At 36.4% G+C, this 25,439-nt stretch overlaps 1 protein-coding gene across 1 annotated transcript in view; it reads right to left on the bottom strand.

Annotated features, from left to right (window-relative positions):
• Positions 1-1,391: 1,391 nt before the first annotated feature.
• Positions 1,392-25,439, bottom strand: part of LOC131857319 (transcription factor MYB57-like) — a 31,183-nt gene continuing 7,135 nt past the window's right edge. The window contains exon 3 of the mRNA XM_059209645.1: positions 1,392-1,807. Coding sequence (XP_059065628.1) covers positions 1,392-1,807 — 416 coding nt within the window. The remainder of the gene's footprint in view (positions 1,808-25,439) is intronic.

Raw genomic sequence — 25,439 nt, 5'->3', positions numbered from 1 at the left:
AACTCTTTTGAGGAAAGGAAGAGATACTTGCAAAAGAAGTATCTTGCAACAAGTTTAAAGAGATGCTTTTGAGGGATGCATAGAGAAAGGAGGAAGAGATCTTTGCCTAAATATTTTTACCTCCAACAATAGAGGATATATTTACTCCCTTACTTTAGATATAGCTCCTTGCCTAAATTTTAAGGCATAGGTTCTTCTTTGTTCCCTTACTTCAAATCTAGTTCCTTGTCTACATACCACATGTAAAACTTTTTGTTCATTCTATTTTATGTCAATTTTTCATCTTTGGCCCTAGATATATCAATCAATTTCAATCCCCTTAATACATAGTAAACTCAATTAATAAAGGAAGCAAATTTGATTTGCATTAAATCCATTAAATACTTAAAGTGAGATTATATAAATTGAATTCACTCCCCCTTTAATGTTTAATGTTTGGAAATTAGGTTTAATTCCTTGTTTGCATGCATAAACTTGTCAACCCTATTTTCTATCATTAAAACTATAAGAAATAGAAACTCAAATGCTTGTTCACATTTATAAAATTATTTTATCTTATTAAACCATTTTACTCTAGCTTCCTTATCAACAGATTGAACCTCAATAGCTATAGTTTTGGATTAAGGCAAAAATAGGTTTTGAAGGGGAATTGAAACCCTTTACAAAGAAGATTATAAAAGGCTTAGAATCAAAGCATATAGTCCAAAACAAAGATAGGCTACAAAATATAGGACAATTCATAGAGCAACTCCAAGAAACCAGCAAACGCCTAGACAGGTAGAGAAAAAACCAGCAAAAAACCAAAACACTAAACATAGAACCACAGAAACATAGAAAAGAAAGCTTAGTTACATGAGGCTCTTAAGGGTCTTAGCTACCTCAACCTCCAACAGGCTCATCTTGTCAGCATCCATCCTCATCTCTTTGTAATCCATGCTTTGAGTAGCAGCTTTTTTCTTTATGTTGCCCTGGGTCCATGTACAAGGGTCTTGACCAGCCTGAGTCTTCTCATTATCATCACCAATATTAGTCAGCACTTTCTTCTATTGCACATTGTCAAGATTATTCACCATGGATTGCATGGCATCTGATGTTTGTTTGATAATATTGTGATTGTTGAACATAATTGTGATGAGAGTGGCTTGAATTCTCTTATAGTTCTCATCAACATGGGTGAGCCTATCCTCAAATATTTTTTGCATTTGGTCAATACCCTCCACTACTCTATTGATACAATCCACCACAGATTTATTTTCACCTTCCATCCAATGCCCATTACCTTTCTGATTATCCTAAGCAGAGACCACAGGAATAGATTCCATCTTGCTACCCAAGGCCCCTTGGTTGAGTCTGACCTCTTAAAGCTCATGAAATATCCAATTAAACATGATTTAAGTATCAATGGCATGGTCCCTGGCCATACCCAGAACATCATCATAGTCATCCCTCTTATCATATAGCTCTGTACTCTTTGCATGAAGATCCTTGATGGTATTTTGCAAAGGCGCTGAATGGGGCGATGAAGGAGGCTTCTCAAAGTTTTGGCTATCAGGCTTCATGCTACCCCCATTACCACTCGTTGAGCCCTCAAAATTAGCCTTATTACTACTAGACACAAGGGAATCTTTGCCAACTGAGGTGGATGAAGAAGAAACAACCAGCTGCTTCTGCACATTTTTGCCCTTACCCAAAGAAGATTTGGCCTTCATGGAAAGCTCAAATTTAGCTTTTTTATGAGGGGGAGCAGAACCTGCCTTATAGTCCGATTTGGACTCCTCACTTCCCAACTCCCCTCCACTAGTATCATCTTTAGAAGAAGTAGGGAAGAAGTAGGGATATAACCAGACAGGGCCCAAAAATGAGAATTAATGAGAACCAGAAGCCCTTCATGGAGGATGTGTAACTTAATAGGGTTCCTCTTATGGTCCCTAAAATTATCCCTCAAGGAAGACATCAAATAAAAAGGAAGGGACACCTTGATGCCATAATGGAAGTGGTTCAGAAGCACAAAGTGATGTCCACAAACCCTAGTGAAATGACCATCAAGACTGAAGTATTCCATAATTACCTTGATATTTTTTGCCTAGAATTCCTTGATGACAGAAATATCGTAGTAGCTCATCATTTTCTTCACCATCTTGGCCATCTCCTCTTCATTTTTAGGGAAGCTATGCACTGCCATCTCTGAGTAATTTATGTCCCTATAATAATTCATTCCATCGATTGAAAGGTTGGTGACTTGTGCAATCAAGCTCTCATCGATAAGCACCTTATTCCCATACAGAGTGATAATGCCATCTTTCCAGTGCTTCTCGAAATAGGTAGTTACATCCTTATTTCTCCCTTTTAACCTCTCAATATAGGGGTGACACCCCTTTTATCCAGGAGCCTCCATAATTTCTTATCCTTCTTGAGCTGCACACAACTCGAAGGTTCAATTCCCTTCCTAGCTCCACCCATTCTTTTCTTCACTCGATGGTTGAAGAAACTCACAACTTTTAGACTGAGAAAATCTTAGATGAAGCCAATATCAACCCATAAAGCATGCAAATTAAATCTATAATAATGACATTGATGTCTAAAAACACATGCCAAATGTGGAAAGGGGCCGATTTTTCTAGATACATATCTTGTAATGATGGGAGGAGTGCTCATTATTTAGTTGCCTCGCCTTCTATCATGAAGAGAAAGCATATATCTGAGTTCAATGTCCAATTTATCCTCATTGATCTAGCTCACTTGACTAGTACTTCTCACTCCCTTATTAGCTAAGTAATCGGCCACATAATTAGACTCCCTAAAAACATGGGATGTGAAGCATTGATCAAAAGAGTTAATAATTTCCCTAGGCTTATTAATCCAATCTTTGACATTCCAAGAGGGCTTTTATGTACCTTTGAGGTAGTTAATAATATTTTTAGAATCACCCTCCACCCACACAAGCTTGTAGTTATGTTTACTAGCTAAATTAAGTCCTTGGTAAGCTCCTTTGGCTTCAGCAATGTGGTTAGTCTGATTTCCCAAGGGGAGCGCCACCGCTGAAACAATATTGCCATTATGATCTCGCAACACTCCCCCATCTTTTCTCAGCCCTGGGTTACCCGTCAATAGCCATAGTTAACCTATATAGACCTATGTTCTTAAGTATAAGTTATACTTTGAGTTTTTATTGGTGATAGTTAAAAGGTGTAAAAAGAATAACTATTTGTTGTGAATCCATGCTTTGATAATTGTTGTGTGAAGGAAAGAGATGAAGAAACAGAGTGCAGAAGGAATATTGAAATATACATAACACAAAATGATACACCCACCTTAATTTTTTTATTTTCCTTAGATAATAAAGTACATGGGCTTACCTAGTTAGATTAAAAAAAGAATATTTTATAATTAGTGCAAGATCATGTTAAACAAGTTTAGAATTTAATAAACACTTCATAAAATCAACTCTCAATTTTGAGAAGTCAATTGAATATACTTCAATAATATGTTTTCCAAATTTTGAACTTAAAAAATGCTTTCCTAGACATTAAAAACAAGTTCATTTGTAGTGTAGAAAATTAATGCCTCACAATATGCAATAAAGGTCTAATAACATGAAGAAAACCTACTGTAGTTTGTGACAAAATTTTATGGGCTTATAGCGGGAACAATGGACAAAAATAAAATCACACCATCAACAAGTTCACAAACTCCAAAAAAAATTCTTGAAACTTTGTGTAGGAACAAAGCGATTCTTTTGTAGAAGCAAACACAATTATAGGTCATTGAAAATAATGAAACCCACGACTTGCATATGAAATCTAAAGTTCTCATGAAATAGGAAAACATACTCCTATAATAATTTGTTGCGTACGTGGATTTGTTCAATTGAAAATACTTCAATAATGTCTTTGCCTAAGTTTGCATTGAAAAAAAGCTTTTCTAGACATTAAAAGCAAGTTCATTTGTAGTGTTGAATATTAATTCCTTACAACATGCAATAAAAATCTTACAACATGAATAACACCTATTGTAGTTTGTGATGGAATTTCCTTGGCTTATAGAGAGAACAATTCACATAAGGAAATGTACACGAACAATCTCACACAATCCAAAAAATAACATCCACACACTTTGTGTAGCAACAATACGAGTCTTTGTAAGAGGAAACACAATAGTAGGTCATTGAAAACAATGAAAACCATGACTTGTACAGGGAATTCAAGGTTCTCATGAAATAGGAAAACATTTTCCTATAAGGTTTTGTTGCATACATGGATTTTCTACCTACATAAAGTAAATATACAAACCACTTTCCATAGTTGTAGATATCCCTTTCAACTCTTGGTCAATCTTGTCTACTATACATTGTGTCTTTCTTTATATTTGTTGGTTTTATATCTCAACATGGATGTATAAACTCACTTCTATTTCATTCAATTTACATGGTCTACTAGTTAGATGATCATACTTCATTACAGATTACCTGCAAAGTGACTAGAAGATCATGCATCTATAAAAAAAAATTGTAGGAAAACAAGAAGTTTCATGACCCGCAACAATGGTAGTCAAACTAAAAAACACATATAGATTTTATGACCACACCAATAAGTATCAAATAAAAAAACTTTAATAAATCTTATGACCACACACACAAGAAAATTAACATGACAAACAACTATGTCAACCCTCTATCCACTAGATACTATGCTTTTCTCCAGATATGAAACCTCTCATGCATAGAGACCACAATACAAATACAAACAAACATAAATTTCCATTCAATAAAAGTTCTTTGAAACTAAGAAATGAATTAAAACCATAAACCACTCTAATCAATATGATAACTGAAATCTTTTGGCATGTGTATAGTATATGTTGGCCATATGATGGAATTGATTATGTGTTGCATTGATGTTTTGTCATTGATGTCAACACTTGTTGTTTTGGTTGTTTACCGACTTCCGATAGATGGATTGGATTGGGAATTTAATTAGTTGACTGCCACCAGTATGATCTGGCTGATGGAATATGTTTGTATAAATGGTTCATATGCTTCTAAAGTATGTTTCAGTCCCTTGGTATTGACTTGATGATTGAATGCTATCTTATGTTCTAGTAAGCTTGCTTTATTGGTCCGGTAAGGGTTTCACCGACAGAGCTTTATTGAAGATCTTTGATGTAATTCATAAGTGGTGTTGGTGTAGCTTCTAGAAGGGATTTAGGATGATAATGGTGATTGTGTTTGTGCCTCAACTAATTGGTCTCATTGCTTTGGCATGTGTGGATCTAATTTAGGTTCAGTGCTATCTAGGTTATGGACCGTTTTGCATGAAACGTGTTGGTCGATTCTCCGATGTGCTTTTGGGATGTTTTATTGATTGGATGTTGTTTGTTTGGCCTTAGGCCAACATGTGTTTTGATTTTATTTCAGGATTATGTAATGGATCTATTGTATTATCATTTTTGTGGCCGACCTAATTGGTTAGGTCCCGGGTTGGTATAAATATATGTAAGATCTCATTGTAGATCATAGGTGTGGATGCATAATGAGCAAGCAATGAATAATGTAATAATCATTTGTGCAGAGGATTTGGTTGATCATAGGTGATTGAGTTGGGTTTATGTAAGAGGTTTTAGACCTTTGGTATTGAGCCTAACCATAACTGTAATTTGGCATGTTTGATGCTATCATCGATAGTTCTTCTCTCTGGATTGTAGTCCAAACATCTTGAGGTGGTTGACATCTCTCTAGTTAGTGAGACTCCATTGTGATGAGTAGTGCGCTCTAGTCAATGTGCCTTCTTGGATGTGTAGGCCCCTATTGTAATCATATACTTTCCACAAAAGTATCATTTGACAGTGGGTAGGGTTTTGCATCGTGGTTTTTACTCATTGAGATTTTCCACGTACAAATAATGATGTTATGTGTTATGGTTGCATGGTATTGATTCTCTAGTTTTGATTTATGCTTTAATACTTAATCAGTTATACTGATATAAGGTTTTAGGTGCTTTAATTTACATAATTTGTTAACAACTAATTAACCCCCCCTCTATGTTGTTCACTGGTTATCCTAACAATTGGTATCAGAGCATGGTCCTCCTTTTGCAGAAGCTTAACTGCTTGAGTAAGATCCTATGGAAACTAATAGTTCAAATCATGTTTTTCAAAAGGACAACCCTAGGCTTGATGGAACAAACTATGGAGTATGGAAGATTCAAATGTAGACTCATTTAAGATGCATTGTAAAGGAAATTTGGGAAATAACTCAGAATGGTTACACTCCTCATAATCTGGCATCTGGCCTTCCTGCACCGGCAGACTTGGATAAGAATATTGGGAATGATTGTAGAGCTAGAGAAGCCCTCTTAAGTGCCTTATCAAATCAGAAAAATCATGGGACTATCAGATAAATCATCGGCAAAAGCTATCTGGGAAAAGTTGGAGACTCTTAATGAAGGTGATATTACTATTAAAATTGCAAAACTTGAATGCTACTAAGTGAGATATGAAAGATTGAAGATGGAAGAAGGTGAAAGAATTTTTGCATTCATGGAAAGGGTTAATGAAATTGTATTAGGAATTTAGTGCTTTGGTGGATCTTTGAGCGAGGAAGAGATTGTTTCAAAACTATTAGGGGTTTTTCCATCAGCATATAAGATGAAGGTAACTACAATTAATGAGATAAGAACCATGCCTAATTCTTCTATCAATAGAGATACTCTTGTTGGGAAGATATCTTCTTTTGGGCTTGAAGAATTTGGTCCTCCTCATGCTACAAAGGTTGATACTACATTTAAGACATCTACATCATCAATCGACAAGCAAGATTGGAAAGTTTTGTATGCAAAGGAATTGGAAGAGATCAGGAAAGAAGATGAAGAGCTTGAGCAACTTGAAGCCCTATTTTCTAGAAGGATAGCTAGAGGTCCACCATGAAGTAATTATGAAGGAAAAACTCCTTTCAAATGTTTTTCATGTAATAAGATAGGTCATTTTGCATCTAGATGTCCTGAAAGGAATTTAAAATTGGAAGAAAGAGAAAGAAGATCTTTTAAGCCTAACCTTGAATATTAGATCAAGCCTAAGTACAAGAAACACAAAAATAAATCATGCTACTATGTTGATTAGGAGGGAATAATTGATGGCTCAGAAGAAGAACCGACAAGAGATTTAGCTAGTGGATCCAGCAATGGAAGAGACTGGGTATTTTACGCTATGAAGGAAGATGATCCGGAACTAGTTATCAAGAATGAGGAAAAGGTCCTTGCAACAAAAGTTGAAGACACAGATGAATGGGTAATAGACAGTGGATGTTATCATCATATGACAGGTGACAAAGGAAAGTTTCTAACCCTGCAAGAATTTGATGGTGGTCAAGTCAAATTTGGTAATAACAAGGCATGCTTGATCAAAGGAAGAGGAACCATTTCATTGGATGGTAAGCATAACACTGATAATGTCTATTATATTGAAGGTATGAAGCATAACCTTTTGAGTGTAGGATAGTTGGTAGACAAAGGATTTCAATTACAATTCAAGGATGGAAAGTGCAAAATCATTAGCAAATAAGGTTTGGAGATTGCAACCGGTACACAAACAAAAGGAAACATCTTTCACTTGAACTCCGATGAAATGACATGTTTGATTGCACATATTGATGAAAGTTGGCTATGTCATAAGAGGTTGTGTCATGTAAATTTTGATTGCATTGTAAAGATCACTTCAACTAAGGTAGCTAGATATTTACCTAGGATTATGAAGCCTCATAATCCAGTATGTAAAGAATGTCAAATGGGTAAGCAAATCAAAACTTCTTTTAAGAGCATACCTAATAAATCTAATGATGAAATTAATTTGATTCATATTGACCTATGTGGTCCTGCTAATACAAGAAGCTTTCAAGGTGATATATATTTCATGTTAATCATTGATGACTATTCTGGAATGATGTGGGTTGCTTTTCTAAGGGAGAAATCTGAAGCCTTTGAGAAATTCAAGATTTTTAAATCTATGGTTGAGACAAAGATAGGAATGAAAATAAAGTGTCTAAGATCAGATCAAGGTGGTGAATTCACATCCGGTGAGTTTAACAGCTATTGTGAGAAAAATGACATTAGGAGATAGTTATCTGCACCGTAGACACCTCAGCAGAATGACATTGTGGAAAGAAAGAATAGAACCATTTTGGATGTAGCCAAAAGCATGATGATGGAAGATAATTTTCCTCATATCTACTAGAGAGAAGCAGTAAGTACAATAATTTATACATTCAATAGAGTTCATATCAAAGGAGATACCGATAAGACACCTTATAAATTATGGTTTGGTCATTCTCCTACTCTTAAATATTTCAGAATCTTTGGAAGTAAGTGTTATATCAAAAGAGATGAATCCATTGGAAAGTTTGACCCTAGATGCAATGAAGGAATATTTCTTGGTTATTCAGCTAAAAGCAAAGCATATAGATGTTATAACAAAAGATTGCAGAAAATTTTGTAGAGCGCTAATGTGAAAGTGGATGAGCAGTAAAAGACTAAGATAAATCTTATGACTATGAACCAGCAATGGAAATGATCATAACTAAACTGGTAGTGCCTGTACCATAATATAATACTGAACCAGTTGCCTCGACATCATCAAAAAACCCAACTGTAATTGAAGAGCAGCATAGAGAACCTAAAAATCAGAAAACACCAAGGTATGTAAGGCTAAATCATTATGAAAGTCAAATCATTGGAGACAAAAACATGGGAGTTATGACAATGAGAATATTTGCAAATCAAGAGGTATGTTTCATTTCTCAGATTGAACCGACATTAGTAGTTGAAGCTTGTAAAGGGTATATGCATGAAGTTGTGGTACCAAAAAGGTGCCACACTTCAAAAAAAATGAAAAAATCTCATAAAGCGCACGCCTTATAAGGCGCACACACTATAGCGAATGCGCCCTATAGTGCATGCACCCTATAGTATGTGCACCTTATAAGGCGTGCACCTTATGCACATTTAAAACTTAAAAAAACCCTGCTCCGCATTTTGGATGCATTCGCATTCCCAAACCTACATTTTGGCGATTTCGGGTGCCATTTTCTTGTGCTCGCCCTTTAAAAGCTTGATATTGGGCACTAAGTTGTCCATCTCTCATCAAAATTCTGCCACATCATCGAAGAGCTCGAAGAGGTATGCATTTTTATTTTCTTATTGTCTTTTTTTAATTAATTTGAAGATTAAACTAGGTTTATTGATTTAATTTATTTTTCATTATCAGGAAATGAGATCAGACAAGAAAATGTTGAAAACACTCAATCACCTCCTCATGAAGACCATATTGAAGAAGAAGTACATCAATCACCTCCTCATGAAGACCATATTGAAGAAGAAGCACATCAAGAACCTCCTACAATCCCTAGACATCCCATAGGTACACAAGAAAACCTATTAGGTCAAATAGAAAATAGTCAAAAAGAGCTTGAAGGTTTAATCACAAAGCTAAAAGATCCCACTAGAACAAACTCCCATAGGACAATCCTTACTAGTTGTTTGTAATCTATTGTATCTCACATACAATCTGTGAGTGGGCAAATAATATTTTGGTCCAATAAGAAGGAAGAAAAAAAGCAATTTTATGCTGACAAATTATCATATGTGGCAGTGAAGAAAAACAAAATTAATAAATTTGACTTGTGTGCTCTTTTTATGGACCCCCGAACGAATCAACCTTTACACCCTGGATGTAGGAGATTCCCTATCCATTGGTGTCATCATGAAGGGATTAAGAACAATTTTTGGGATAGGTGGTGGATGGTATTTGATCAGCCCCCATACAATAATCATGAGGTACCCTAATACTTTTTGAGAAAACTGTACTGTGAGTTTGTCCTTAATGAGATCCCATACTATTTTGATTTTCTAGATTTCCAAGGTAGAGGTGGGGATTCCTCGCATGATAGAGAGGGTGCATAGCGTGATCCAAATCTCCCACCAAGACCCTTGGCCAGACCTATGGTGGAGCATGTTATTATTCCTTCCATTGTGAAGGAGAGTATTGAGGTCTAAACTCTAGAATCGACTATCTCACTCACTCAGACCCTTATATAGTATGCTAGGCCTCTAGTAGAGGGTGATGCGAGTGATGATGTTGATTCTTCTAGGCATCGAGTTCCAGCTCTTTTTTGTTGATCTTGTGGTTCTATTTGCACTTATGATCCTAATAGTTCTAAGAATGCACATGCACGAGCAGAGTTTGCTACAAAGAACATTGTCATGATAGAATCCTTGTTGAACGAAACATTTGGCATTGATACCTAGGTGAATTTCATTACAAGTTAATTTCATTCTTTTTATTAAATCTTATATGTAAATTTGAGAATATATCTAAATTAGTAAATTATTATGATAAAAAATCAGGGTCAAAGTGTTCACAATACTAGCAAAATTCGTGCAGCACCCTTTTTCATGACTTTGTCAACTCCACAGGTATACAACGAGTGAAGAAATATAATTATTATATGTAGATAGTTGAGCCTTATGTGAATGATTTTCTAATTACTCATTTTGGATGTCAAAAAGTTTGATGCTAGAGCTTCAACATCAACACCTCGTAGTGTATTTCATTGACAATCTTTCACCCAGGTAAACAATTTATCTTTAATGTTGTTATTAAATAATATAGATAGTTTTGGCGATTAATCAATATACTTTGTTTAATTTTCAAATGTTGACATCAAAGACTCCTCCTGCTATCCGCGCATCAATGGAGCCCAGTGTTGTTGCACCAGTAGCAAGTTCAATTGCTTTAATACAAGTATGAGACATATTTGTAAATTTAGTAAATTTAGCATTACATTTGTTATCTTAATAATATGTTATTGAAAATTTTAATGACACTTGTATTTAGTTTAATTTATATTGTGATGCTTATAGGAGGGGCTTGTCACTCTAGATCATGAATGTGCACCTATTGTGGATGAACATCATGATTATTTGTATGCAGTAAGTGACTATTCTATTATATGTCATTCTAAAATTCAATTTTTGTATATGCTAACATCATTATTTTCATTGTATCAAGTGGAGTTACAAAAAAGTCTGGAGAGGAGGTCGAGTGGATGTACTCGAAAGACACCTGCATCATATATATCTCCATCCCCTCGATGGGAAAAGATATATCATCTTCTATTTCCTTCCCCTAGAGGGAAATGAATAGAATAGGGTCCTATGTTGTATGCCTATATGGCAATTTTGAACATATGTTTTGTATTACGAATATGTGACATTCTATCTCCATATGGCTTTTGGCAAGCTCCTATTTGACTTTATTGGATACCATGTTGTATGCCTATATGGAAAATTTGAACATATGTTTTGTATTACGAATATGTGACATTCTATGTCCATATGGCTTTTGGCAAGCCCCTATTTGACTTTATTGGATATCATGTTGTATGCCTTCATAGCATTTTTGAACATATGTTTTATTTTATGAATATGTGAAATTCTAAGTCCATATGGCTTTTGGCAAGCCTATTTGTTTGTATTGGATATATTTGATAGTTTTAATGGTATACAATGTTGCATGGATTTGTAGCTTTTTGGTTAATGCAAATCATTTATCATGGTTATCCATAATTGTAGTACAAATGATTAAATGAATAATTGCACAAAGTTTATTGTAACTTAAGCTTTGAACCTAAATATGTGTTTGTAATCCAAGACACAAGCTTATGGAGATCAACACAAATTCAATTGTTATAGTCGAAATAAGACTATATAAAGGAAACATAGAAAGAACCAAAATTAGACAATGTAAGACACCATTGTACCAATACCCATTCTAAAAAAATTGCATAGATCATAAACTTATATTCATCTAATGCATGCACTTAGGCGATTTCATTGGTAGGGTGTGGCCCGCAATGATCGGGTGAGTTGGAGAGAAAAAAATAAGGAATTTGTAGCATAAACCCAACCACCCCGACACGTACGAGCTGATGATTCAGTGCTGCGATGAGCAAATTGAAAGATGGGGCATTGTGCAACTTTTCATTGAACTCATCTGACGCTTTTTGTCGCAATCGAGAAATTGTCGCCATGAGCAACTGGATCCGAGTCTACCGAAACCGAGAGAGGCTTTTTTAGAGTTCCATAACATGACCCCACATGATTAGATGACTCGTTCTTATGATTAGAGCATCGAGAAATGTAATGCCGAATATTGACAACTTTGAGCAACTTGAGCAATTAGGCGATTTTGCTGGTAGGGTGTGGCCTACAACAATCGGGCGAGTTGGAGAGAAAAATGAATGCATTCATAGCATAAACCCAACCACCTCGATGTGTATGAGCTGATGGTTTAGTGCCGTGACGAGCAGATTGAAAGATGGGGCATTGTGCAACTTTTCATTGAACTCATTTGACGCTTTTTGTCACAACAAAGAAAGTGTCGTCACGAGCAACTGGATCTGAGTCTACCAAAACTGAGAGAGGATTTTTTAAAGTTCCATAACATGACCGTGTAGGATTAGACAACTCATTCTTATGATTAATGGGCACCGAGAAATGTGATGCCGAATATTGACAACTCTGAGTAACTTGAGCACTTAGGCGATTTCGCTGGTAGGGCATGGCCCGCAATGATCGAGCAAGTTGGAGAGAAAAAAGAAGGCACTCCTAGCATAAACCCGGCCACCTCAATGTGTACAAGCTGAAGGTTCGGTGCTGCAATGAGCGGATTGAAAGATGGGGCATTGTGCAACTTTTCATTGAACTCATCTGACGTTTTTTTGTCGCAACCGAGAAAGTGTCACCACGAGCAACTGGATCTGAGTGTACCAAAACCGAGAGAGGATTTTTTAGAGTGTCGTAACATGACCCCTCAGGATCAGATGACACATTCTTATGATTAACGGGCACCGAAAAACATGATGCTAAATATTGACAACTTTGAGAAACTTGAGCACTTAGGCGATTTTGTTGGTAGGGTGTGGCCCACAATGATCAGACGAGTTGGAGAGAAAAAAGAAGGCATTCATAGCGTAAAACCAACCACCTTGACACATATGAGCTAACAGTTTGGTGCCACAATGAGCGGATTGAAAGATGGGGCATTGTGCAACTTTTCATTGAACTCATTTGACGCTTTTTGTCGCAACGGAGAAAGTGTCGCCACAAGCAACTAGATCCGAGTCTACCGAAATTGTGAGAGGATTTTTTAGAGTGTCATAGCATGACCTCGAAAGATTAGATGGAACGTTCTTATGATTAATGGGTGTTGAGAAATGCGATTCCAAATATTGACAACTTTGAGCAACTTGAGCACTTAGGCAATTTCACTGGTAGGGTGTGGCCCGCAACGATCAGGCCAGCTGGAGAGAAAAAAGAAGGCATTCATAGTGTAAACCCAGCCACCCCAACATGTACGAGCTAACGATTTGGTGCCGCGACAAGCGGATTGAAAGATGGGGCATTGTGCAACTTTTCATTGAACTCATCTGATGCTTTTTATCGCAACTGAGAAAGTGTCACCACGAGCAACTGGATCCGAGTCTACCGAAACTGAGAGAGGCTTTTTTAAAGTGCCATAAAATGACCCTGTAGGATCAGATGACTCATTCTTATAATTAACGAGCACTGAGAAACATGATGTCGAATATTGACAACTTTGGGCAATTTGAGCACTTAGACGATTTCACTGGTAGGGTGTGGCCCGCAACGATCAGGGAAGTTGGAGAGAAAAAATAAGGTATTCATAGTGTAAACCTGACCACCCCAAGATGTACAAGCTAATGGTTCAGTGCTGCGACGAGCAGATTGAAAGATGGGGCATTGTGCAACTTTTCATTGAACTCATCTGACACTTTTTGTTGCAATCGAGAAAGTGTCGCCAAGAGCAACTATATCTAATTCTACCGAAACCGAGAGAGACTTTTTTAGAGTGCCATAACAAGACCCCATAGGATCAGATGACTCATTTTTATAATTAACGGGAGCCGAGAAACGCGATGCCGAATATTGACAACTTGAGCACTTAGGCGATTTCGCTGGTAGGGTGTGGCCCGCAACGATCGGGCAAGTTGGAGAGAAAAATAAAGCATTCATAGTGTAAACCCAGCCACCTTGATGCGTACAAGCTGACGGTTCAGTGTCGCGATGAGTAGATTGAAAGATGGGGCATTGTGAAACTTTTCATTGAACTCATCTGACGCTTTTTGTCACAACCGAGAAAGTGTCGCCATGAGCATCTGGATCTAAGTCTGCCAAAACCGAGAGAGGATTTTTTAGAGTTCCATAACATGACCCCACAAGATCAAATGATGTGTTCTTATGATTAACGGGCACCGAGAAACATGATGTCGAATATTGACAACTTTAAGCAACTTGAGCACTTAGGCGATTTCACTAGTAGGGCGTGGCCCGCAATGATCAGGCGAGTTGGAGAGCTAAATGAAGGCATTCATATCGTAAACTTGGCCACTTTGATGTGTACGAGCTGACGGTTCTGTGCTGCAATGAGCGGATTGAAAGATGGGGCATTGTACAACTTTTCATTGAACTCATCTGACGCTTTTTGTCACAACCGAGAAAGTGTCGCCATGATCAACTGGATCCAAGTCTACCAAAACTAAGAGAGGCTTTTTTAGAGTGCCATAACATGATCTCGTGGGATCAGACGAATTGTTCTTACATGTCACTAACATCAAGAAAAACCATGCCGAATTTTGACAATTTTCCAAACTTTGAGTGATTGACAACAAATGAGCAATTTTTACATCTTTTACCATATTAGCAGGGTATACTTCATGAAATGATCCCATGTGATCTCTAATGGTCCAAAATGACATTATTTACATAAAATCACACAAAACAAGACAAAAAGAAAATTTTTTATATTACAATGCCTCGAGTAGTCAAAAATACAAGTCATGTACATATATCCAAATAAGATTGATTTTACAAATTTTTACATTTACATTTAATCCAATGAACCATCTGGATTTGCTCTACTCTTTATCATGTCTAGTATGGCCTCATGGTTAGACTCACAAACCTTCCATAGTTTCTTGTTTAGTGGTCTACCCCCATATCTGATCAAATGAACATTTGAAGCTACAACAAGGTTAGAATAATGAAGAATCTTCCTATGTGTCTCAAAGTCCTTGAACAACCACAAGTTAGACTTCTTCATTGGGTACCTTCTAAGCCATGTACCAGCAACAACTACTGATCCTGTGGGGTACTTAATATTTTCTCCATCTACCACAGGGCCATGCAATTTCTTTTTTGTGTCCACACAACACCACAGGTAATAATCTATTCCTTCTTCATTGTCTTTAGCTGTAATTACTGCATAAACATGCCTTGCAATGATAAAGTGAGAAGAATTTAGCAAACAACTAAGGTAAAATATTAAAGTACAAAAAATTGCATGTGGATAATTTACTTGGTTGGACTAAATCTGACACATGGTCAAAGTCAATTGATGCTTCCATCTGTGTGAGTTGTAGTGCACTTGGAGGTCGGTATGTCTCAAGTAGGATTAGAGGCCTCATACACCATTCGTCCACCCACTCCTTTGACTCACACTCATTATAGGCACCATCTCTACATGAAGAACAATAACATGCCATCCACCATGTATGGATACTCCATGAACCTGCATTAGAGCTTTTGAAAGAGTGTAGCTCACTCGATCCTGTCAATGTACAACAAACTTCTAATTTTGCAATGTTAGTATCATCTACCAACGAAAAAAACATGTGAACTGAAGATCATCTACCACTGAACAATTGATTTTGCATCTTTCAAGTTTGCATTCCCTTTGTAGTTTAACTCTTCTCATGCTAAAGCTCTTTTAATACATGCTCCTACACCATCATGCTCCCCTTTTCCATGCCCAGCCTCAGAGAAATTCCACATATGTTGAATAACATTCAACTTATGCATCCTACTCAACCAATAAAACATCTGAGAGCTCTTAAATTGTGATGCACAATTATCTAACCATATGATATGTTGATGGAATGATATGCCTCGGCTAGCCAAATCATCGTAGAATATCTAAAAAAAACCCTGCACAAACTCTGTAGAGTGTGAGTGATCATCACTATGTAAAAATGATACTCCCTCAATATCTTCCTATCCTCTTCCATACTATCATGTGTATGAATGAATGCTATATGCACAAATATAGCAACTTGTGTGGAGTTGTAATTTTGTGATTGCACCTTGTTCTACGGTTGTAGTGTGTAGTTATCTGCAAAGTCAATAATTGAAACGATTGTATGAAGTGGAAATGTGTCCTTGCATAACTTAAATTGTGAGTCCAACCAATGAGCTTGATGGTTATGCCTTGCATACTCATACACTATATTCTCATGAAAGATGCCCATAAACTGATACACTAGAATCTTCTCACTAACCAATTCACACCTTTTTGCTTCTTTTCCATCTTTTAGCATGTAGGCCACTGTCTTATATTTTCCAAATTATACTAATTCATTACCAATTTATTATCCAATATCCATATGTTGACAAATTTGTAAATGTCACAATCCACCACAATCAACACATGTGCCATCCAAGCAACACTTATTGTAATATACTTGACCATCTACTATTTCACATAAGATGCTAGATATGAATTCCCTTGAAGATGTCGGTGGATGATTTATGTTGCATTCCTGCAAAACATTGTTAGCATGCAAATCTATACATATGTGTTGATAAACATCATAATGGTTCAATATGTACTCTACAACAACAAGTTGTACGTGTGTGATTTATTTTGACACAAAAAGGCTTTACCATTTCAAAGAATCTTTGGCTAATTTTTATTTGAGGATACATACGTTGAAACTTGGGAAAAAATTGTGTTTGAGTCATATCCAAAAAATGTTTCAGATGTGGATCACGGATTTTACTACCAATCCTCCTTCTTACAACATCTCTTTGATTTGGAGAGACCCTTGTGTTATTCTTCCAAAAATCTTCAATTAGGGATCTCAAGGCTTCAACACTTGCTTTATCTTTCTGTGGTAATCTACCGGAAAATGCCCATAACTCATTGTTATATGGATCCTCCGCTCTTTGTCGCCTTCCCATAGCTCTAATTAGAGTTTGTCTACTTATCTTCAATTGTTTACTTGTCTTTCTAAGGAGATGAGCTTTCTTAGTTTGAGTGCTTACAATTGTTTATGTAATAACACGTCATGTGTCATTACTATCTTTTGTGCATGAGTTAGAACCAACAGTATCATATGCATTCATTAGATTCCTCACAATAGATTTGTCGCTTAATTCAATCAATGTTCTTAGCCCAAGAATCTTCATTATGGGCCTAACTTTCAGATTTCTTATCATTTCTACAAATAGTTGACATCTTCTTGTCTCATTTAAAGGCTCAAAAATTATTTTCCATATCCAGTTAGCATGTCTTTGACAAGTATTCTTTGAAATCCTATCAACCATTGGTTTCAAAACATTAGCATCAATATCAATCAAATACTTAGGATTTCTATGCAAAACTCTAGGAGGCGCTCTCAAACTTTGAGCTACCTCAAGATTAGGAATGTCAACAACATTAGGGATAGGTGGCATACCTTCAACCAGAGATGAAAATGATGACATACCTTGAAATTGAGGTCTACAAGATGGTGTAGATCCAATACTTGATGTCAGTCGTGAAGCACTTGCAGTGTCAAATGTCATAGAGGGAGTGCATTCAATATGAGATGTTGCAGACACCAACAGTGTGCCAATAAGAGATACTATGCCTTCAAATTGAGATGTAAGAGATGGGGTGCCTTCAACTTGAATTATGGTAGACATGCTCTCAACCTCGGGATTCAATTGTCTCATTGCACGAAGGTTTTGCATCGATTGCCTTTCTGTGGCCAATTTTGTCTCTCTCTTAGATTGGATGGATATTTTATGTTCCTCTTCAATTGGCACCTCTTCGTCTATGGTATTCAATTTCCTTTGTTCATGAAGTTGCTTCATTCCTTCTCTTTTTTTTTCATTCTTAGCTTCACGCTATTCCGGTGTTACATTTTTTGGTTGTTTCCTCAACATGATGATGATTTCTACATGTACATGCACATAAAAGAGAATAAAATGAGATTATACATCTATGACTGTCCTAATTATGCATCTATGGCTGTCCTAATTATGCATATGTTGAAATGGATATATGAAATTGAAATTATTTCATGTATTCCTGATGGAGAGCATCTATCACGAACCATAAAACCTTCATTCAAGGGTAAACTTTAAACTTGAATCAAGAGACATATAAAAAGATAAATCACTCTTCTCAACTTCAATACAATTTCAAAGGTTATATTACATCCTTAAAAACCTTCATTCAATATTTCAGATCATAACATTCACCATAACATGAGAGAACAAATTCTTTATTGCCATGGAATACCCTAGTTTAGGGTTTCATCCCTTAACAACCGTTTTCACCAAAATGATCACAAAATATTCAATTCTTAACCAAATAAAGTAAGACAAAAAGTATTGGAAAGAAGATTCAGAGACCTTTCCAAAACATATATCCTTTCTTCAATATTATCCCTCATGTGACCACACCAAATGCTACAACCGGGTTGTTGCTGCCTTCACCAATCTGCTTTTCATCGTGAACTGTAAAAAACAGTCATCCATAACATTTTACATATTTCTCATAAAGAAAATCTCTTCACTCAGAATTTATATTACTAAGTTACACAAGTTATCTCAAAATTTCAGCCAGATCCAATGGTTTAATCAAAAGTTATGATCATTTTTCCAAAACTGGGTAACCCTTGGCAGGGTTTTGACAATCATTGAAAAAACAAACATATCTTGCCAAATACTCCACAAAAATGCACAAGAAAGGATTCATCTGAAAGATATTTCATCAATCTATCATTAAATAACATCTACATATAAAAATTACATCAAATGTGATCCTCCATGGATCTATGACAGCCATAGATTCCTTAAAACCTCATGACAGTTTGAGGGTTTGATGGATAATCTTTCTCAAATCTCCTCCAAACTGATCTCCCTTCTTGATTTCAACAAAAGATGGTTTTATAAACCATTTCCAACTCCTTTCTAACTTCTCCAACCACCTCATAACTAATGGATTTCATTTTTACACTTTTGTTGCACTTTTGGCAATATTGCAACTTTGCAATTTTTACAATTTTTGACATAAATGACTCTAACTCTTACATGGACACTTTTAAAACTTCAATATGGACCAAATACAAGCATAGCAAGATATGTTTGTTTTTTCAATGATTGTCAAAACCCTGCCAAGGGTTACCCAGTTTTGGAAAAATGATCATAACTTTTGATTAAACCGTTGGCTCTGGCTAAAATTTTGAGATAACTTGTGTAACTCAGTAATATAAATTCTGACCGAAGCGATTTTCTTTATGAGGAATATGTAAAATGTTATGGATGACTATTTGTTATAGTTCACGATGAAAAGCAGATTGGTGAAGGCAGCAACAACCTAGTTGTAGCATTTGGTGTGGTCACATGAGGGATAATATTGAAGAAAGGATATATGTGTTGGAAAGGTCTCTGAATCTTCTTTCCAATACTTTTTGTCTTACTTTATTTGGTTAAGAATTGAATATTTTGTGATCATTTTGGTGAAAACGGTTGTTAAGGGATGAAACCCTAAACTAGGGTATTCCATGGCAATAAAGAATTTGTTCTCTCATGTTATGGTGAATGTTATGATCTGAAATATTGAATGAAGGTTTTTAAGGTTTGTGATAGATGCTCTGCATCAAATTGGTATTAGAGCTAGAAGAGCCTGAGTGTGTGGGTAAAGCGCCGAAGGAGGCAATCCACACCAGGACCTAGCCTTGAAGGATTTGTTATTTGGTTTTTGCTGATGAGTTTTTGGTTGCAAGGTGCTCATCCATCTAGCTGCAAGAAGGCAGACATGAAGGTCTGTCATGGGGCCATAGGAGATGGTCTAAGGGGCTTGAGAAGGAGGTCCAGTTGGTTGCCAAAAGACTAGGGAGAGAGGAAAAGAGGAGAACTCCTAGGTGAGGCATAGAGGTTGTTGGTGAGGTGATGCAGCATGGAGAGGTGGACTTATGGTTGGTAAATGCACTTGGATGACAACCACTACAAACTATATTGGTAGGAGTCACAAAGAGATTGTTTGAGAAGGAAGCAGCAGCATAAAGAAGCATAAAGAGATAAAGATGAAGACAAAGGTGAAAATTTTCACTCAAATTTTTTCTTGTGGGTCATTGTACCCACGTTTCCAAGGGACTTGGAAACTTTTCAAGGTTGGGAGTATGGTGCACAGACACCTAAGCACACAAGCATAGCAGGAGGTCAAAAGTCATAATATGAACAATTTATTGTATTTGAGTCATTCATAATATATTAAGGTTATTTGAGTCAATTGAATCATAATATGTAAGGATAAATGAGCCATTTTGTCCAAAGATATCATATTTGGTCCATATTGAAGTTTTAAAAGTGTCCATGTAAGAGTTAGAGTCATTTATGTCAAAAATTGTAAAAATTGCAAAGTTGCAATATTGCCAAAAGTGCAACAAAAGTGTAAAAATGAAATCCATTGGTTATGAGGTGGTTGGAGAAGTTAGAAAGGAGTTGGAAATGGTTTATAAAACCATGTTTGGTCAAAATCAAGAAGGGAGATCAGTTTGGAGGGGATTTGACAAAGATTATCCATCAAACCCTCAAACTGTCATGAGGTTTTAAGGAAGCTATGGCTGTCATAGATCCATGGAGGATCACATTTGATGTAATTTTTATATGTAGATGTTATTTAATGATAGATTGATGAAATATATTTCAGATGAATCCTTTCTTGTGCATTTTTGTGGAGTATTTGGCAAGATATGTTTGTTTTTTCAATGATTGTCAAAACCCTGTCAAGGGTTACCCAGTTTTGGAAAAATGATCATAACTTTTGATTAAACCGTTGGATCTGGCTGAAATTTTGAGATAATTTGTGTAACTCAGTAATATAAATTCTGACCAAAGAAATTTTATTTATGAGAAATATACAAAATGTTATGGATGACTGTTTGTTACAGTTCACGATGAAAAGCAGATTGGTGAAGGCAGCAACAACCCGGTTGTAGCATTTGGTGTGGTCACATGAGGGATAATATTGAAGAAAGGATATATGTGTTGGAAAGGTCTCTGAATATTCTTTCCAATACTTTTTCTTACTTTATTTGGTTAAGAATTGAATATTTTGTGATCATTTTGGTGAAAACGGTTGTTAAGGGATGAAACCCTAAACTAGGGTATTCCATGGCAATAAAGAATTTGTTCTCTCATGTTATGGTGAATGTTATGATTTGAAATATTGAATGAAGGTTTTTAAGGTTTGTGATAGATGCTCTGCATCAAATTGGTATCAGAGCTAGAAGAGCCTGAGTGTGTGGGTAGAGCGCTGAAGGAGGCAATCCACACCAGGACCTAGCCTTGAAGGATTTGTTATTTGGTTTTTGCTAATGAGTTTTTGGTTGCAAGGTGCTCGTCCATCTAGCTGCAAGAAGGCAGACATGAAGGTCTGTCATGGGGCCATAGGAGATTGTCTAAGGGGCTTGAGAAGGAGGTCCAGTTGGTTGCCAAAAGACTAGGGAGAGAGGAAAAGAGGAGAACTCCTAGGTGAGGCATAGAGTTTGTTGGTGAGGTGATGCAGCATGGAGAGGTGGACTTATGGCTGGTAAAAGCACTTGGATGGCAGCCACTACAAACTATATTGGTAGGAGTCACAAAGAGATTGTTTGAGAAGGAAGCAGCAGCATAAAGAAGCATAAAGAGATAAAGATGAAGACAAAGGTGAAAATTTTCACTCAAAATTTTTCTTGCGGGTCATTGTACCCATGTTTCCAAGGGACTTGGAAACTTTTCAAGGTTGGGAGTATGGTGCAGAGGCACCTAAGCACACAAGCATAGCAGGAGGTCAAAAGTCATAATATGAACAATTTATTGTATTTGAGTCATTCATAATATATTAAGGTTATTTGAGTCAATTGAGTCATAATATGTAAGGCTAAATGAGCCATTTTGTCCAAAGATATCATATTTGGTCCATATTGAAGTTTTAAAAGTGTCCATGTAAGAGTTAGAGTCATTTATGTCAAAAATTGTAAAAATTGCAAAGTTGCAATATTGCCAAAAGTGCAACAAAAGTGTAAAAATGAAATCCATTGGTTATGAGGTGGTTGGACAAGTTAGAAAGGAGTTTGAAATGGTTTATAAAACCATGTTTGGTCGAAATCAAGAAGGGAGATCAGTTTGGAGGGGATTTGACAAAGATTATCCATCAAACCCTCAAACTATCATGAGGTTTTAAGGAATCTATGGCTGTCATAGATCCATGGAGGATCATATCATTCACCATAACATGAGAGAACAAATTATTTATTGCCATGGAATACCCTAGTTTAGGGTTTCATCCCTTAACAATCATTTTCACCAAAATGATCACAAAATATTCAATTCTTAACAAGATAAATTAAGACAAAAAGTATTAGAAAGAAGATTCAGAGACCTTTCCAACACATATATCCTTTCTTCAATATTATCCCTCATGTGACCACACCAAATGCTACAACCAGGTTGTTGCTACCTCACCAATCTGCTTTTCACCGTGAATTGTAACAAACAGTCATCCATAACATTTTACATATTTCTCATAAAGAAAATCGCTTCAGTCAGAATTTATATTACTGAGTTACACAAGTTATCTCAAAATTTCAGCCAGATCCAATGGTGTAACCAAAAGTTATGATCATTTTTCCAAAACTGGGTAACCCTTGGCAGGGTTTTGACAATCATTGAAAAAACAAACATATCTTGCCAAATACTCCACAAAAATGCACAAGAAAGGATTCATCTGAAAGATATTTCATCAATCTATCATTAAATAACATCTACATATAAAAATTACATCAAATGTGATCCTCCATGGATCTATGACAACCATAGATTCCTTAAAACCTCATGACAGTTTGAGGGTTTGATGGATAATCTTTGTCAAATCCCCTCCAAACTGATCTCCCTTCTTGATTTCGACCAAAAATGGTTTTATAAACCATTTCCAACTCCTTTCTAACTTCTCCAACCACCTCATAACCAATGGATTTCATTTTTACACTTTTGTTGCACTTTTGGCAATATTGCAACTTTGCAATTTTTACAATTTTTGACATAAATGACTCTAACTCTTACATGGACACTTTTAAAACTTCAATATAGACCAAATATGATATCTTTGAACAAAATGGCTCATTCAGCCTTACATATTATGATTCAATTGACTCAAATAACCTTAATATATTATGAATGACTCAAATACAATAAATTGTTCATATTATGACTTTTGACCTCTTGCTATGCTTGTGTGCTTAGGTGCCTCTACACCAATTCCTTTTTTAAATTATTTCATAAGATCTTAAAAAGGATGTATGAAATTGCAAATTATGTTTTAAACCACTAAACAAAAAATTTTCTTATGCAACTTCCTTCAAATGCATTGTTAAATATAATTTAAATCTAATAGGATTATAATCAATTTTGACTCACACTTTTATTCTAATATTTAAATAAAATAACACTTAATAAGTATTTGAATTCTAAAAACAAGAAAATATTACCTCAATTATTCAAATTTGATTAAAAAACTATGTTCTTCCTCTTTGACATTGCCAAATGAAAAAAAAGGTGGTGGAGAGCTAATGGAATGTATAAAATAACCTTGCATAAAATGTCAACACCATACAAAAAGCATTTTTTTGTCTGATCATGCACAGAAAGAAGACAAAATGAGAGAATGTGGGCTTGGATCACGGGTCAAGGGTCCCATATAACTATTTTTTAGTGCAGTTCATTTGGCTAGCGCCATATAGTTCATTTGGCTAGCGCCAAATATGGCGCTAGCCAAATGACTTCCATTGAAATTTTTTAACCTTTGATAAATTTCTACTCTATACCCTATAACCGTTTTTTAGTGTAACTCATTTGGCTAGTGCCAAATATGGCGCTAGCCAAATGACTTCCATTGAAATTTTTTAACCTTTAATAAATTTCTACTCTATACCCTATAATCTATACTCTATACCCTATAGTTTGATAGCCACAACCATAAAAATTAAACCATATGACTCTTTAGGACACAATATGGTGTTGTTAGGACACAATATGGTGTCGTTATGGGTCGTATGGTGTCCTAAGGGGTCATATGGTGTCTTATGACCCCTTAGGATACCATATGACCCCTTAAGACACAATATGGCGTGGTTATGGGTCGTATGGACACCTAAGGGGTCATATGGTGTCCTATGGGGCCATAAGACACCATATGACCCCTTACGTGTCGTTAGGGATCATATTGTGTCTTAACGGGTCATATGGTTTGTTATGACCCCTTAAGACACCATATGACCCCTCAGGACACAATATGGTGTCATTATGGGTCATATGGTTTCCTAAGGGGTCATATGGTGTCCTATGACCCCTCAGGACACCATATGATCCCTTAGGACACAATATCATGTTCTTATGGGTTGTATGGTGTCCTAAGGGGTCATATGGTGTCCTATGACCCCTTAGGACACCATATGACCCCTTAGGACACAATATGGTGTCGTTATGGGTCGTATAGACACCTAAGGGGTCATATGGTGTCCTATGGGGCCATAGGACAACATATGACCCCTTAGGTGTCGTTAGTGATCATATTGTGTCTTAATAGGTCATATGGTGTGTTATGACCCCTTAAGACATAATATGACTCATTAGAACACAATATGGTGTCGTTATGGGTCATATAGTGTTGTAAGGGGTCATATGGTATCCTATGACCCCTTAGGACACCATATGACCACTTAGGATAGAATATGGTGTCGTTATGGGTTGTATTGTGTCGTAAGGGGTCATATGGTGTCCTATGACCCCTTATAACACCATATGACCCCTTAGGACACAATATGGTATCGTTATGGGTCGTATGGACACCTAAGGGGTCATTAGGGATCATATTGTGTCTTAACGGGTCATATGGTGTGTTATGACCCCTTAGGACACAATATGGTGTCGTTATGGGTCATATGGTGTCGTAAGGGGTCATATGGTGTCTTATGACCCCTTAGGACACCATATGACCCCTTAGGACACAATATGGTGTCGTTATGGGTCGTATGGTGTCCTAATGGGTCATATGGTGTCCTATGGGGCCATAGGATACCATATGACCACTTAGGTGTCGTTAGGGATCATATTGTGTCTTAATGGGTCATATGGTGTGTTATGACCCCTTAAGATACCATATGATCCCTTAGGACACAAAATAGTGTCGTTTGGTGTGATATGGTGTCGTAAGGGGTCATATGGTGTCCTATGACCCCTTAGGACACCATATGACACCTTAGGACACAATACAGTGTCGTTATG

This window comes from Cryptomeria japonica, chromosome 1, assembly GCF_030272615.1.
Source record: "Cryptomeria japonica chromosome 1, Sugi_1.0, whole genome shotgun sequence".
Classification (NCBI taxonomy): Eukaryota; Viridiplantae; Streptophyta; class Pinopsida; order Cupressales; family Cupressaceae; genus Cryptomeria; species Cryptomeria japonica.
Note: the sequence above shows the minus strand (reverse complement) of the source record. Positions and strands in the feature narration are given on the sequence as shown.